Consider the following 17,000-nt stretch of genomic DNA (forward strand, 5'->3'; position numbering starts at 1 on the left):
TCCCTTACCTCTTGGTGACGGCGTTGTGGTACTCAATAAACGTCAGGCCGTCAAAGGCAATGGACTCCGTCTCCCCGGCGGACTTCTCAAAGATGGCTGCGAGGAAGAGGAGGAGGAACATTGGATGAGATCACATGAATCAATAGGAAACATGGCTCCTTTAATTGGAGTCAAGGCAGTGGATGGTGATGAATTGGGATGAGCGTTCATGCGCTTATGGTTTTAATTAAAGTAAAAGGGAGAGTAGGGCATACGGCCAAGGTTAATGGGTTTGGTAAAGTATACGTGTGTGTAGTTAGTGTGTGTGTGTGTGTTAACGTGTGCGAACGGGTGAGAATGATGAAACAGAGGGGTAACTCTAACCTTCAAAGGGAAACATTGTAAGACTTGCGTGACATTAATATTACACCAACATACACGTTGCATTGAATTCAGGATCATTGTTCACTCACTGTTCTGACAATGTGTGCCTGTGAAGCCGTGGAGGCACACACACTCGTAGCTCTCAAGCAGGGGGTTGCAGCGACCCCCGTTGTGGCAGGGCTCCCGGCTGCACGGGTGGCCCTCGAACATGGCCACGTCGCTGGAGTGCAATGCGTTCTCCTGCCGCAGGATGGGCGTGCCCATCAGGGTGATCTGAGGGGGGATAGAGAAGAGGAGAGGGGACTTAGACCTGTCTTAGTGCAGTGTGTAGCCTACATAGGACATAAATGACATACACATACACAGTTTTTCCTGACCACATGACCTACCTGACCTGGAAATCCACTAGAACCCTAAAGGCTAAAACTAGGGTTCAGAGTCTTTCCTGGTCAGGTGACATGGTCAGGAACAACTTGGGATCCTAGCAAAACAACTTACATCGGAGATACATCTGACAAACAGTGCATTCGGAAAGTATTCAGATCCCTTTACTTTTTCCACATGTTGTTATGTTACAGCCTTATTCTAAAATGGATTAAATTGTGTGTTTTTTCCCTCATTAATCTATACACAATACCCCATAATGACAAAGCAAAAACTGGTTTTTAGACATTTTTGCAAATGTATAAACATTTAAAAACTGAATTATCACATTTACATAAGTATTCAGACCCTTTACTCAGTACTTTGTTGCACCTTTGGCAGTGATTACAGCCTTGAGTCTTCTTGGGTATGACGCTACAAGTTTGGCACACCTGTATTTGGGACATTTCTACCATTCTTCTCTGCAGATCCTCTCAAGCTCTGTCAGGTTGGATGGGGAGCGTCACTGCACAGCTATTTTCAGGTCTCTACAGACATTTTGGCTGGGCCACTCAAGGACATTCAGAGACTTGTCCCGAAGCCACTCCTGTGTTGTCTTGGATGTGTTCTTAGGGCTGTTGGAAGGTGAACCTTCACCCCAGTCTGAGGTCCTGAGCGCTCTGGAGCAGGTTTTCATTAAGGAGCTCTGTACTTTGCGCCGTTCATCTTTCCCTCGATCCTGACTAGTCTCCCAGTCACTGCCGCTGAAAAATAAAAAATATCCCCACTGCATGATGCTGCCACCCCCATTCTTCACCGTAGGGATGGTGCCAGGTTTCCTCCAGACAATCTTGTTTCTCATGGTCTGAGAGTCTTTAGGTGCCTTTTGGCAAACTCCAAGCAGGCTGTGTTTTTGCTCTGACGTGCACTGTCAACTGTGGGACCTTAAATAGACAGGTGTGTGCCTTTCCATGTCCAATCAATTGAATTTACCACAGGTGGATTCCAATCAAGTTGTAGAAACATCTCAAGGATGATCATGGAAAAACAGGATGCACCTGAGCTCAATTTCGAGTCTCATAGCAAAGGGTCTGAATCCATGTGTAAATAAGCTATTTCAGTTTTTTATTTTTTAATAAAAGTGAAAAAAATTCTAAAAACCTGTTTTCGCTTTGTCATTATGGGGTATTGTGTGTAGATTGATGAGGAATTTTATTTATTTAATCAATTTTAGAATAATGCTTTAACGTAACAAAATGTGGAAAAAGTCAAGGGGTCTGAATACTTTCAGAATGCACTGAACATACAGTACCAGTCAAAAGTTTGGACACACCTACTCATTCAAGGGTTTTTCTTTATTTTTACTATTTTCTACATTGTAGAATAATAGTGGAGACATCAAAACTATGAAATAACACATATGGAATCATGGAGTAACCAAAGAAGTGTTAAACAAATCAAAATATATTTTGCCTTGATGACAGCTTTGCACACTCTTGGCATTCTCTCAACCAGCTTCACCTGGAATGCTTTTCCAACAGTCTTGAAGGAGTTCCCACATATGCTGAGCACTTGTTGGCTGCTTTTCCTTCACTCTGCGGTCTGACTCATCCCAAACCATCTCAATTGGGTTGAGGTCGGGGGATTGTGGAGGCCAGGTCATCTGATGCAGCACTCCATCACTCTCCTTCTTGGTAAAATATCCCTTACACAGCCTGGAGGTGTGTTGGGTCATTGTCCTGTTGAAAAACAAATGATAGTCCCACTAAGCCCAAACCAGATGGGATGGATTATCGCTGCAGAATGCTGTGGTAGCCATGCTGGTTAAGTGTGCCTTGAATTTTAAATAAATCACTGACAGTGTCACCAGCATAGCACACCCACACCATAACACCTCCTCCTCCATGCTTTACGGTGGGAAATACACATGCGGAGATCATCCGTTCACCCACACCGCGTCTCACAAAGACACGGTGGTTGGAACCAAAAATCTCAAATTTGGACTCCAGACCAAAGGACAAATTTCCGCCGGTCTAATGTCCACTGCTTATGTTTCTTGACCCAAGCAACTCTCTTCTTCTTATTGGTGTCATTTAGTAGTGGTTTCTTTGCAGCAATTCAACCATGAAGGCCTGATTCACACAGTCTCCTCTGAACAGTTGATGTTGAGATGTGTCTGATACTTGAACTCTGTGAAGCATTTATTTGGACTGCAATTTCTGAGGCTGGTAACACTAATGAACTTATCCTCTGCAGCAGAAGTAACTCTGGGTCTTACATTCCTGTGGTGGTCCTCATGAGAGCCAGTTTCATCATAGCGCTTGATGCTTTTTGCGACTGCACTTGAAGAAACTTTCAAAGTTCTTTACATTTTCCGGATTGACTGACCTTCACGTCTTAAAGTAATGATGGACTCTCATTTATCTTTGCTTATTTGAGCTGTTCTTACCATAATATGGACTTGGTCTTTTACCAAATAGAGCTATCTCCTGTATACCCCCCCCCCCCCCCCCTCCCCTACCTTGTCACAACACAACTGATTGACTCAAACGCATTAAGAAGGTAAGAAATTCCACAAATTAACTTTTAAGAAGGCACACCTGTTAATTGAAATACACTCCAGGTGACTACCTCATGAAGCTGGTTGAGAGAATGCCTACAGTGTTTCCCCACCACTCCGAAGAATATGATACAAAATAAGTAATTTTCAGGATGGTAAAACGTGTTCAGTGTAAACATAAAAAACACCAGGTGTTCTTAATGTTTTGTACACTCAGTGTATATTTTTATAAGATCATCTTTGAGAACTAACAATAACCCAAATTAAAACTCGACAGTTAGGGAGAATCTAAAATTCCAAAAATGTCATGGCATGCCCAGTTGATTTTGTTATAATGTTTGAGTCACTCAGATGGCATAAGAACACGGCATAAGTCATGGCAAAATGTGTAGAATTGCAGGAAATGTGATTTAAAACTGCTAAATGTTGTCTCTGCGGCAAAGAGAAGGGCCTATAAAACCGCACCATTGGCAATGCCCACTACCCCCCTAGGGGAAACACAAGGAGAAGCTCCGTCGACAGGCACTGTACATATACAGTTGAAGTCGGAAGTTTACATATACCTTAGCCAAACACATTTAAACTCTGTTTTTCGCAATTCCTGACATTTAATCATAGTAAAAATTCCCTGTCTTAGGTTAGTTAGGATCACCACTTTATTTTAAGAATGTGACATGTCAGAATAATAGTAGAGAGAATGATTTATTTCAGCTTTTATTTCTTTCATCAAATTCCCAGTGGGTCAGAAGTTTACATACACTCAATTAGTATTTGGTAGCATTGTCTTTAAATTGTTTAACTTGGGTCAAATGTTTCGGGTAGTCTTCCACAAGCTTCCCACAATAAGTTGGGTGAATTTTGCCCCATTCCTCCTGACAGAGCTGGTGTAACGGAATCAGGTTTGTAGGCCTCCTTGCTCGCACACGCCTTTTCAGTCCTGCCCACACATTTTCTATAGGATTGAGTTCAGGGCTCTGTGATGGCCACTCCAATATCTTGACTTTGTTGTCCTTAAGCCATTTTGCCACAACTTTGGAAGTATGCTTGGGGTCATTGTCCATTTGGAAGACCCATTTGCGACCAAGCTTTAACTTCCTGACTGATGTCTTGAGATGTTGCTTCAATATATCCACATAATTTTCCTTCCTCATGATGCCATCTATTTTGTGAAGTGCACCAGTCCCTCCTGCAGCAAAGCATCCCCACAGCATGATGCTGCCACCCCCGTGCTTCACGGTTGGGATGGTGTTCTTCGGCTTGCAAGCAGACCCCTTTTTCCTCCAAACATAACAATGGTCATTATGGCCAAACAGTTCTATTTTTGTTTCATCAGACCAGAGGACATTTCTCCAAAAAGTACGATCTTTGTCCCCATGTGCAGTTGCAAACCGTAGTCTGGCTTTTTTTATGGTGGTTTTGGAGCAGTGGCTTCTTCCTTGCTGAGCGGCCTTTCAGGTTATGTCGGTATAGGACTCGTTTTACTGTGGATATAGATACTTTTGTACCTGTTTCCTCCAGCATCTTTACAAGATCCTTTGCTGTTGTTCTGGGATTGATTTGCAATTTTCGCACCAAAGTACGTTCATCTCTAGGAGACAGAACGCATCTCCTTCCTGAGCGGTATGACGGCTGCGTGGTCCCATGGTGTTTATACTTGCGTACTATTGTTGATGTGGTACCTTCAGGCGTTTGGAAATTGCTCCCAAGGATGAATCAGACTTGTGGAGGTCTACAATTTTTTGTCTGAGGTCTTGGCTGATTTCTTTTGATTTTCCCATGATGTCAAGCAAAGAGGCACTGAGTTTGAAGGTAGGCCTTGAAATACATCCACAGGTACACCTCCAATTGACTCAAATTATGTCAGTTAGCCTATCAGAAGCTTCTAAAGCCATGACATCATTTTTTTGAATTTTCCAAGTTGTTTAACGGCACAGTCAACTTAGTGTATGTAAACTTCTGACCCACTGCAATTGTGATACAGTGAATTATAAGTGAAATAATCTGTCTGTAAACAGTTGTTGGAAAAATGTCTTGTGTCATGCACAAAGTAGATTTCCTAACCGACTTGCCAAAACTATAGTTTGTTAACAAGAAATTTGTGGAGTGGTTGAAAAACGAGTTTTAATGACTCCAACCTAAGTGTATGTAAACTTCCGACTTCAACTGTAGATACAGATTTTACTGCGTTGTATTTCGTTCTGTGGTACTGTGTCAGTACAGTTCTCGCCCAACAACACTAAAAGCAACACTCAGACAGAGCTGACCTTACAATAGTTGGGGTCACTGTAAAGGTCATCATGTGTAGGCAGATGATAGCTGTTGTCCATCACTAAATCGTGTCGAAATATATATTTCCATGTATAATGTGGATTCAACATTGTGTCACAGTTAAAAGATGTCAAATACCTACCTATTTTAAATGAAATAATCTATAGTTGTTGATAATTGGTAAAATGTATAGAAACTTTTGCACAACCTTTTGAACAGGGTGTCTGTCAAAAAATATCTGCTTTTGTGTGAATATTGTGTGTGTGGACAGGACACTCACCTTCTGAATGGCCCCCTTGAAGCCATCTTTGAGCGAGGCGGCCCTCGCTAGCCGGCTGAAATCAGGCGCACCACCCACAAACAGAGACTCCTTCAGGTTGAGAGCGGTGTGTTGGTTCTGGAGATAGGACACAAGTGTTAGAACCCTATAATAACAGGGTATGGAACCCTTACAGAGACTAGAACTCTAGAATAACAGGGACTAAAACCCTACCACAAGGACAAGAACCCTACCACATGGTCTAGAACCCTACCACAGGGATTAGAACCACACCCGACCAATCTCTTCTGTTTTGATACAAATGAGACTTGTTTTTTTGTTGTTGAACCATACAGACTGTAGCACAATGAGACTAATAGCTGTCCCAGTGAAAATATTTATCCTTTGAAAGATATATCTATATAGTGCATGCAGGACAATTCACTATAACTGCGCTACCTACTTTTCCACATCAATAAACTTGATATATTACAAAACTTAATTGATTTCTGTGCAACTCTCCAACCAGTCAATTATTCGTTATCTGGTACAAAACACAAGAAAAGGGCTACAAAGAGAGTCAGCTGGTGCGGCTGGAGTTACGATATGGATGCCGTTATTTTTATGAAAGTCTCTCTAATGAATGAGTGATTGTACCGGCGACCTTTCCGGCGCCGAGCGAGCCACAGCCTATAATTGGACGTTAATTTGTGCAGTGGAGGACCATGAAATCAGGTTCATCCAGCAACCCGCAGGGGAATTACCTTCAATTACGACAGAACTCTTTCTTCTGCGGAGAAAGTACAGGCCCCCTCTTTGGGAAGAATTGCGGATCTTTATTTTTATGTAGGCCAGTAATTACCAGAGGGAAAAGATGAGGTAATTGGTGTAAAAATTATGGAAGTTGCCAAGTAAACATGGGTTGTGTGTGGAGAGAGCTGGCATGGGGTTGTGCTTCTATCTGAGATGGAAGCTGGAGAGTGGAGGCCAGTGGGGCTTTGCTAACCCCACGGCTGTGTGGTGCACCTGGAGTGGGCTCCAAGAGCCCAGTCAGGTGGGTCACCTCCAGCCCAGCTATGGCTGCCTCTTGTGGGAAGGACTAAGTGCCCACTTTAGCTGAAGGCAATGCTCAAGTGAAGAGTCACAGGTTGGGATCAACTCTACTTGTATTTCGATTCAAGCTGACATGCAATTCTTCCACTTACATTGTAAAACGCTTTGGATATATACATCCAGTCCATTATCCATTATTATTAAGTTGTACTTTGGCCATCATATAATAAACATGGCTTCTGTCAATTTGAAAGGTCATATTAGACTCCTGAATAGGAGTGAATTGGAATGATATACTCTAACTCTGCTAACAGACCAGTATATTTAATGGCATGGGTGTTGTTGGTAATGCCAGCGCCGTTATGGGTGAGTGAGTGAGTAAGTAAGTGAGTGATCAAGTGAGTGAGTGATCGAGTGAGTAACTGAGTGAGTGACTTTATGATATGGCAAGTTTTGAGAGAATGCCAAGCTGTCATCAAAGCAAAGGGTGGTTATTTGAAGAATCTCAAATATAAAATATATTTTGATTTGTTTTAACACTATTTTGGTTCCATAGTTTTGAGGTCTTCACTGTTATTCTACAATGTAGAAAATAGTAAAAAATAAAGTAAAACCCTTGAATGAGTAGGTGTTCTAAAACTTTTGACCGGTAGTGTATATTTATGTATTTATATATATTTTTTTTACATTTTAGTCATTTAGCAGACGCTCTTATCCAAAGCGACTTACAGTTAGTGAGTGCATACATTTTAATTTTTAAATTTTTTCATACTGGCCCCCCGTGGGAATCAAACCCACAACCCTGGCGTTGCAAGCGCCATGCTCTACCAACTGAGCTACACGGGGCCCACGGTGTACATTCAATAGTGTCCACTTATAACCTTAGCTCTCACACCCTCCCTTCCACAAAGATATACGTCAGTACTTTTCCCATCACCCAGGATTTCTCCGTGCATATCATAAGACTTCTTATCAGTCAGGAGAGGCTTTGGGAGCACACATTCCTATAGTTCACTAAATAATTACACTTCTCATACACAAAGAGCTTGAACCTAACACTACTTTCAATCTCTAAGGATATCAAAACAATCTATTCATACTAAGAGGATATAATGATATAAAACAGTAAAGATATAGAACAGTAATTTACAATCTATCAGATGAAAAACACACACACACACTATTATACACACACATTATATGTATGTATGTATATATATATATATATGCAAATTTTTAAAATGAACGAAATCCTTTAAAAAAATAAAATCATGAATGGCGAATGGCTACGTTTCATTCAATAAGTGAGGAGATGCAAAACTGGAACCTGTCGTCATTCCTCGCATATATGCTGTAAATCATGACATTTGCTGACTACAGTTCTTTCTGTCGGATTAAAGAGATTAAGTCTAGACAGGCTAGGCCTATTTTAGGAAAATTTCTGAATGGACATAGAGAATTAGCAAACTCATACACGCACACCTACCCACCTAAAATGACCCATCAATCACAGCCGCCTGCAGCGCATCTCAATCAGACATATAAGCAAATCACATTTCTCCTTTCCCAAAAACGTATTACTGTAATAACCTTGCCTTAACCTACAGAAAGGATTTGAAGCTATAAAAACAAGTCTATAGGATCATGCTAAATCAATGTAGCCTATCACATAAATTGACGAGGACATTTTTAAGGGGGAGATATAGAGACAACTGTGATATAGGCTATATGAAGATGTAATTGACAACCATTAGAAAATAGAAACACATGCACACAACTTATCCATAGCCTAATGATCAGCCGTTGATACATTTTTGTGAAGCAATGGGTGGTTATGTTAACACTACATTTTACATTTGAGTAAGTGCTTTATCTAAATCTGTGCAACCACTTATTGAAAAGGGTCAACTCTGGCAGATATTAGCACAGGTGGTCGCCTAGATTCACTAGCAGGCCTATAATATTTAGCCTAACGTATAGGCTATACAAATTATTCATTCATATAGTAACTTAATTTGCACATCTCCTTCTTCACTCCTTGCGCAATTCACACATCTCCGCTGGTAACTTCACCAGCCTCTCTTCCCCCTCTCTCTAGCTCTTGAACAAGTAGCCTCTATATTTAGATAATGATCAACGATATAGTTTGAAATGTATTTAAATAAAAAATGTTTAACTTATAGACCTAGGCCTATTCAAGGAGAGAAGCATTGATCGATCCCCTTGCTTGCTGAATGGCTATAAATGAGGCTAAATCGTTGGCATTGAACTGGCGGGGAAGTTTGAATGGCGAGAGCGACGTGTAGCAATTTGGCTAAATTGATACAGTGCTGCACTGATGCATTGCAAATGTAAAAAAAAAACAGGCAGAGAGAAATTAATTAATTAATTAATTCACACAGTGAACCCACAGACCTGTCAGGGCGCGGCCTGACTGGCACTGTCCCAGATAACAATTTCTATTGGCCAACAGCTTATTTTCACATGCGAAAATACACAAAAATCGAACCTGTTCCGAATAAATAATTGACGGATTGCGGCAGTACAATATTTCGCAATTGGTGTGAACAGCATCATAAAGATGACGTGCTCTTATAAAAAAATAATCGTCCCAATTATTCAGACGAAAATAACGTTCTTGGTGAGAAAGGGCCTTAATGAAGACATTTCATTGTTGCCAGGAACAATGGTGGTCAGAAAGATAACTGCCTCCCTCCCTCCCTCCTTCCGCCTCCAGCAGATGGACTGAGGTGAAAGCCAAACCTAGTTCTTTAACAAATGTCTCTACTTCGGTACGGTGTATGAAATGGTAGTACTAAATATAGACCGTTTCCCCTTTCAGTTCTATAGTCTAATAACTGTCGTATGGTGGAGCATGGTGGAGCATGTGGATGAGAAGTGGCAAACTGAAATTGGAGCTGAAAATGGTGATATGAAATATGACTAAGGAGGTGGATGGGACTTGTCTTATTACCTTGCGTGATTTCTTAGTTTCCAGACAGCACACAGTAAGAGAACAGAACACGGGAGAGGGAAAAAGGTTATCAGAAGAGAGAGAGAGAGAGAGATCAACAGACATTGGTGTGCGGAGAAACAGGCAACACACATACTCAAACACACACCCCGGACCAACATAAAACCACATAACACAACACAAACTGTGAAGCCCGAAGGTCATGCACAAGACAAAGGCTGCCACTCAAAATACATGATAAAAAAAATGTGTGCTTAAGGAAGTTGTAGCTGTAGCTCAAACAGAATTTGGATCCACCATATAGCCAGCCACTGCAGACAGTGTTATTTCTGTTTGTGTGAGAAAGCATGCATGGATTTGTCGTGAAATTGTCCTTCTGGATATACTGACATGTTCTCTTTTTAGATGTCCTGAATCACTGACATTCACATCCCAGGTATAATAACTTTATATAAGGTATCTATATCAAAGATGCTAGGCTCTCTGAGTGCAGCGGGACTTCCTTGCTCCCCTCTTCATTGTATGCAGGAGTAGGAGAAAATTAGCTGCCAGCTATATCCTGCATGGGGCCTCTATGCATTGAGCTCCTCCATCATTAGCCTCCGCTCATCCCTCCACCTTTCTCTCCCTCTCCCTGTTCTCGTCTTTTAATACGATTGTCTGCCTCTGTTGCCGGAGGGAAACACAATTACTATACGGAGGACGGGAAGAAAAAAAGAAAAGAGAGAAAAAGATTCAGCAGCGCATTCTGGAGGTGGCGGCTTTGGAGTTGACTTGCGTGAGGGTGTACATTTTCCTAATCACAAATTACACCATTTAATATAATTGGATGACTTGCGGACATACTGTATCTGGCTATTAGATTGCTCTCACTTAGGCCCATGTACCTGGTTTATTGCTTGAGTATCATTATTAATTTTTCCCATCTCTCCGTCTATATACAGTGGGGAGAACAAGTATTTGATACACTGCCGATTTTGCAGGTTTTCCTACTTACAAAGCTGTAGAGGTCTGTCATTTTTATCATAGGTACACTTCAACTGTGAGAGACGGAATCTTAAAACAAAATTCCAGAAAATTATTGTATGATTTTTAAGTAATTAATTTGCATTTTATTGCATGACATAAGTATTTGATACATCAGAAAAGCAGAACTTAATATTTGGTACAGAAACCTTTGTTTGCAATTACAGAGATCATACGTTTCCTGTAGGTCTTGACCAGGTTTGCACACACTGCAGCAGGGATTTTGGCCCACTCCTCCATACAGACCTTCTCCAGATCCTTCAGGTTTCGGGTCTGTCGCTGGGCAATACGGACTTTCAGCTCCCTCCAAAGATTTTCTATTGGGTTCAGGTCTGGAGACTGGCTAGGCCACTCCAGGACCTTGAGATGCTTCTTACGGAGCCACTCCTTAGTTGCCCTGGCTGTGTGTTTTCGGGCCGTTGTCATGCTGGAAGACCCAGCCACGACCCATCTTCAATGCTCTTACTGAGGGAAGGAGGTTATTGGCCAAGATCTCGCGATACATGGCCCCATCCATCCTCCCCTTAATACGGTGCAGTCGTCCTGTCCCCTTTGCAGAAAAGCATCCCCAAAGAATGATGTTTCCACCTCCATGCTTCACGGTTGGGATGGTGTTCTTGGGGTTGTACTCATCCTTCTTCTTCCTCCAAACACGGCGAGTGGAGTTTAGACCAAAAAGCTATAGTTTAGTCCCAGCTCTCTTCAGGTCATTGACCAGGTCCTGCCGTGTAGTTCTGGGCTGATCCCTCACCTTCCTCATGATCATTGATGTCCCACGAGGTGAGATCTTGCATGGAGCCCCAGACCGAGGGTGATTGACCCTCATCTTGAACTTCTTCCATTTTCTAATAATTGCGCCAACAGTTGTTGCCTTCTCACCAAGCTGCTTGCCTATTGTCCTGTAGCAGGTCTACAATTTTATCCCTGATGTCCTTACACAGCTCTCTGGTCTTGGCCATTGTGGAGAGGTTGGAGTCTGTTTGATTGTGTGTGGACAGGTGTCTTTTATACAGGTAACGAGTTCAAACAGGTGCAGTTAATACAGGTAATGAGTGGAGAACAGGAGGGCTTCTTAAAGAAAAACTAACAGGTCTGTGAGAGCCGGAATTCTTACTGGTTGGTAGGTGATCAAATACTTATGTCATGCAATAAAATGCAAATTAATTACTTAAAAATCATACAATGTGATTTTCTGGATTTTTGTTTTAGATTCCGTCTCTCACAGTTGAAGTGTACCTATGATAAAAATTACAGACCTCTACATGCTTTGTAAGTAGGAAAACCTGCAAAATCGGCAGTGTATCAAATACTTGTTCTCCCTACTGTATCCATCTCCCTAGAGTTTTTAAGAGCATGGGTTAAAATAATGTAATAATGATAATAACTGTACTTGTGCATGTGACAATAAAACTTGAACTTGAACTAATGCGTGTACACATTAATGGGCTGCACTATTGGGGTTCTTTGCTTCACTAGGAGCTAAAAGGAATATGTTAAGTCATACTAATGGGTGTATACCACTCAGGCCATAGAGGTTGTTTTTCGTGACTGAAACAAATAAGAACAAGATCATGCTACTGTGTAGGCATTTCAGCAGATGCAAAGATGGCAGATAAAAAGGATTTTAAAAAGGAGGGAAATAAGGCATTTCCAAATCAGAGACCGCCTGTCAAACGTGCCCTCTACGTCGCCAGCATACTATTTCTCACCTTGACGAGATATCAGAATACAGTGGAAATTTTTTCAGTAGCGTGTATGCCCTTTTGGACGACCTCAACTAGGGAAGCGTTTTGCAGAGTCAGCTCTGGTGTGTTATCATCAGTGCACTCTGGGCACTGAGTTGAACAGCTTCATTGATAAGGCCATATATGCATGGCCAAGGATGTGGCGCTACAGTGACACACACATACGCAAACACACACACAGTAGCGCAGGCTAAGCATAAGCAAGGCTGGGTATTGCCTTGCATGCTAGCAGCTATGCAGAGTATATTCATATCCGGTTTGCCTTGCATGCTAATAGCTAGGCTAATCATAAAGAAGCGTGATTAGCCTAGCATGCTAGCTCTCTCCCTCTGTCTCACCGGCGACTCTCCCCTGACTGGGTCCTTTCCGTTGATGTTGATCTCTCCCTTGCGACTGGCCCTCTCCAGATTCACTGTGTTCCACACACCCATCTTGACCTTATCTTTACTCCTGCATGAGAGGAGCAGACACAAATGAGCCAAGAGGTCAGGGACATCTCAAAGCAACACACTCAAGTACAATCCAAAATCAAGAGATGACAATAACCCAGTTAACAAGGACTACAGACTATGTTCTAGACTCACTATGAGGTTCAAGATTCATTATAGGTGTCTAGACTAGAGTTGCTACGGGGTTCTAGACTAGAGTCACTATGGAGTTCTAGATAAGAGTCATTATTGGGTTCTAGACTAGAGTCGCTATGGGGTAGTAAATTATTCGCTATGGGGTAGTAGATTAGTCGCTATGCGGTTTAAGACCTGCCACACTATGGTGTTCTAGACTAGAGTCGCTATGCGGTTCTAGATTAGTTATTATGCGGTTCTAGACTCGAGTCATTCTGGGGTTCTAGACATTAGTCACTATGGGATTCTAGACCAGTCACTATGGGGTTCTACACTAGAGTCACTATTTGTTTATAGACTAGAATCACTATGGGGTTCTAGACTAAAGTCAACATGGGGATCTAGATTAGTCGCTATGCGGTTTTAGACTTGAGTCACTATGGGGTTTTAGACTAGAGTCAATATGGGGTTTCAGACTAGACTCACTATGGAGTTTTAGACTAGAGTCACTATGGGGTTTTAGACTAGAGTCACTATGGGGTTTTAGACTAGAGTCACTATGGGGTTTTAGACTAGAGTCACTATGGGGTTTTAGACTAGAGTCACTATGGGGTTTTAGACTAGAGTCACTATGGGGTTTTAGACTAGAGTCACTATGGGGTTTTAGACTAGAGTCACTATGGGGTTCTAGTGTGGTGCCCACCTGATGACGGCTGGGCCCTTGCCCAGGTCGTAGCGGAACTCCAGGATGCCGTCATTGAGGGAGAGGGAGATGAAGTCCCCTTTGCCGTCGGTCTTCTGGCCATTGTGGAAAATCATGCCGTTGGATTCGATGGCCATGAGCACCACCGTCATGCTGACCTTTTGGCTGCAGACAAAACACATACAACATGAGTAAACAAGCGCCAGACTAAACACAAAACAACGGTAAACAAACACCAGACAGAAGACCAAGAACAATGGTAAACAAACACCATCGCTGAACAGAGGCCAGACCTGATATTAAACACTTGTCTACCATGCCTGTCTGTCTACTGTTATGTCTATCTGGTCTTTTCATAATGTGACAATTTTGTATGTGACGGTAGCTGTACTTGTGTGTTCTTTTGTGTAACCTACACAAGACTGAAAATAATTCCCACCATAGAGGACAACATATAAATGTTATTAATTATATTTCTATGGAATACTATTTCTAAGGAGGACAATTATCTGTTCCATTTAATTATATTTAATCCATCACAAGACTGTTCTGCTGGAGGCACAGCTTTAAGTATCTGTCTGCCATTACATCAATTCACAACTCCTGAGTACCTACTCCTGGAGATCAATATGCCTTTACAATACAGGACCAGAATACACTCAAATATCAGTGACAGTGTCTTTGTGGAAACATATGGTGTTGTGTATGTAATGTATGGAGTGTGTGTGTGAGTATGTGTGTGTGTGTCTGTATGCCTGTGTGTAGTGAAATTTGCATTTGACTTACTGGAGATCGTGACCGTAGGTGTGCAATCCCTTCAACTCCAGATAAGAGTCACCGCTAAAGAACGGCATGTAGGTCCCTTTCTTGTCCGACACTGAAGATGAAACACAAACAGAATGCATTACAACAGGCATTATTTCATCCTTACGATAGCACTATGCACACTTATGACAGTAAGAAGGCTTATGCAGTCTGTCAGGGGCACATTGGGTGAAGTCAGTGCTACCCAACCAGGGGTTCCATTTCAAATAACAATGGTGGCCTAGTCCTCACACACCCAGACACACACACAGTTTGGGGCTGCGAGGCTCTTTTCATTGGTAATTAGGCAGGATTAGCTAACTGAGTCAGGGTGGGGAGGGGAGGCAGACGGAGATGAGAACGCTAATTAGCCATTGTTCAGGAAACGGCTAATGACGTTAACAGAGGAGAGGAGAATAGGAGCACCGCTGCAGACACAACAAGGAAGTGTGTCGTCAAAGCAGCTGTCATAATAAGGAAAGGAAAGAGCTACCTCGGAACTCGGCCTGTTTACAGAGTGGAGCGGGAGAAGATTTTGGTTTCTTTAGCTGAATGCATGCACACACACACACACACTACTTGTCATAAGCAAATTTGAGCGGAGAATTGCACCTATAGTTTAAAGGACTGGCTATGTTTCTGCCATAATGTACAAGGACTCAGATAAGTGAGTGACAAGGTAAAGGGAGATGGACAGTTGGATTTGAAAATCTCACACCGAGTTCCAGTGAAGCAACTCTATGTAGTTGAATTGGGGACAGCAGCCAACTACTAGGGAAAGGCACTTTTATACTTATTAGTATAACTATGTCTACCAAGGGCTTCCTTCGAGTAGGCGGTTGGCGACACCACCTGTCTTTAACTGTTCCCAGTACAGCCTTTAAAGCATACGCCACTGGATTATGTATTTTTATCCGAGAGATCCTGTCTTTAACTGTTCCCAGTACAGCCCTTAAAGCATACTCAGCTGAATGATGGTTCTGTTATCTGATCCAGATCCTGTGTCGGCCAGACACTCAGGATGAGTGACTTTGTCATTAATCACCATGGGAGGACTGATGCCATTAGTTATCTCACATATTTAATCGAAGCCCTCAGAGTGTGAGACGCTCTTTCCCTCACATTGATTTTCAGTTCACCCCAATTTATTTTAATCACCTGCTAACTGGGACTTGTGTTGAGGCAAGAGGCGGTTCCTCAGGTGTTTCTCGACCCAGTGGGGTTAGGAAAGTGTGTGTGTGTGTGTGTGTGTGAGTGAGTGTACCTCGCTCACAATGACGTCCCTCGCGGCCCATGGGACACTCGCACTTGTACCCTCCCTCTGGTTGCACCTGACACTGGGATGATGGGTGGCATCTGTTAGGCTCGCATGGATTGTGGGTGTCGGCGCACGTCGGACCTGTATTTCACCAGAAGAAAAAAAAACAAGTCAGAACTCAAAATACAGAATCTTTAAACCATCTTCTCTTATAAAAACCAGGGTTGTATTCATTAGGCACCAAAAAGGGAAATAAATGACAAAAAGGGAGGGACTACCTGAACCTGTCCAATAAGACAAGAATGGGGCAGAAGACAAGTTAACGTTGTTTGCTGTGTCACGATCGTCTTGAGAAGTGGACCAATGCGCAGCGTGGAATGTGAACATACTTTATTTTATTCCAGAACAAAACAACAAACGATACGAAACGTGCAGTCCTACGGTTACACAAACCAAACGGAACAAGATCCCACAAATGACAATGCCCAAACGGCTGCCTAAGTATGGGTCCCAATCAGAGACAACAAGCAACAGCTGATTCACGTTGCCTCTGATTGAGAACCACCCCGGCCAACATAGAAACACAAGCACTAGAACTTAACCACAGAACACAAACACATAGAAACTACACACCCTGGCTCAACATATAAGAGTCCCAGAACCAGGGCGTGACATGCTGTAACATATGGACAATGAAGTTGTATTCTAAGAAACTCGTTCATTTTCTATTTCAATCCGTTTTGCTACGGTATGCCCTAATTAATACAACCTAGGCCTTTCAGACCATTTTCCCTCCATTCCATGTGAGTCGAGGGTGAGGATGGATTTCCTCAGTAAGAGAGGTCATTTTCTGATAGAATTTAGAAATATTAAACGTGCAGATTAAGGAAAGACCCGGATGGCTGAAATGGCTTTGCCCTACACTAGCCATTCAGCTGTCATTATTTCAGTAGCCAGAGCTGCCTGAAGCGAGGAGAATGCTGAAGGAAGGCTTTCTCCCATTGCTATCTATTACACTCTCTCTCTCTCTCTCTCTCTCTCTCTCTCTCTCTCTCTCTCTC

General features: G+C 42.4%; 1 protein-coding gene across 4 annotated transcripts in view; it reads right to left on the bottom strand.

Moving 5' to 3' along the window:
• LOC311149766 (agrin-like) overlaps positions 1 to 17,000 on the bottom strand; it is a 403,861-nt gene that overhangs the window by 17,123 nt on the left and 369,738 nt on the right. For all 4 annotated transcript variants that reach the window (XM_084186990.1, XM_084186988.1, XM_084186991.1 and 1 more), the window contains 7 exons: positions 15,946 to 16,080; positions 14,664 to 14,754; positions 13,878 to 14,042; positions 12,950 to 13,061; positions 5,835 to 5,951; positions 453 to 636; positions 9 to 96 (listed from right to left, as the gene is read on the bottom strand). In XM_084186990.1, coding sequence (XP_084043116.1) covers positions 9 to 96; positions 453 to 636; positions 5,835 to 5,951; positions 12,950 to 13,061; positions 13,878 to 14,042; positions 14,664 to 14,754; positions 15,946 to 16,080 — 892 coding nt within the window. The remainder of the gene's footprint in view (positions 1 to 8; positions 97 to 452; positions 637 to 5,834; positions 5,952 to 12,949; positions 13,062 to 13,877; positions 14,043 to 14,663; positions 14,755 to 15,945; positions 16,081 to 17,000) is intronic.

The sequence above is a fragment of the Coregonus lavaretus genome, assembly GCF_964263955.1.
Source record: "Coregonus lavaretus genome assembly, chromosome: 22".
NCBI lineage: Eukaryota > Metazoa > Chordata > Actinopteri > Salmoniformes > Salmonidae > Coregonus > Coregonus lavaretus.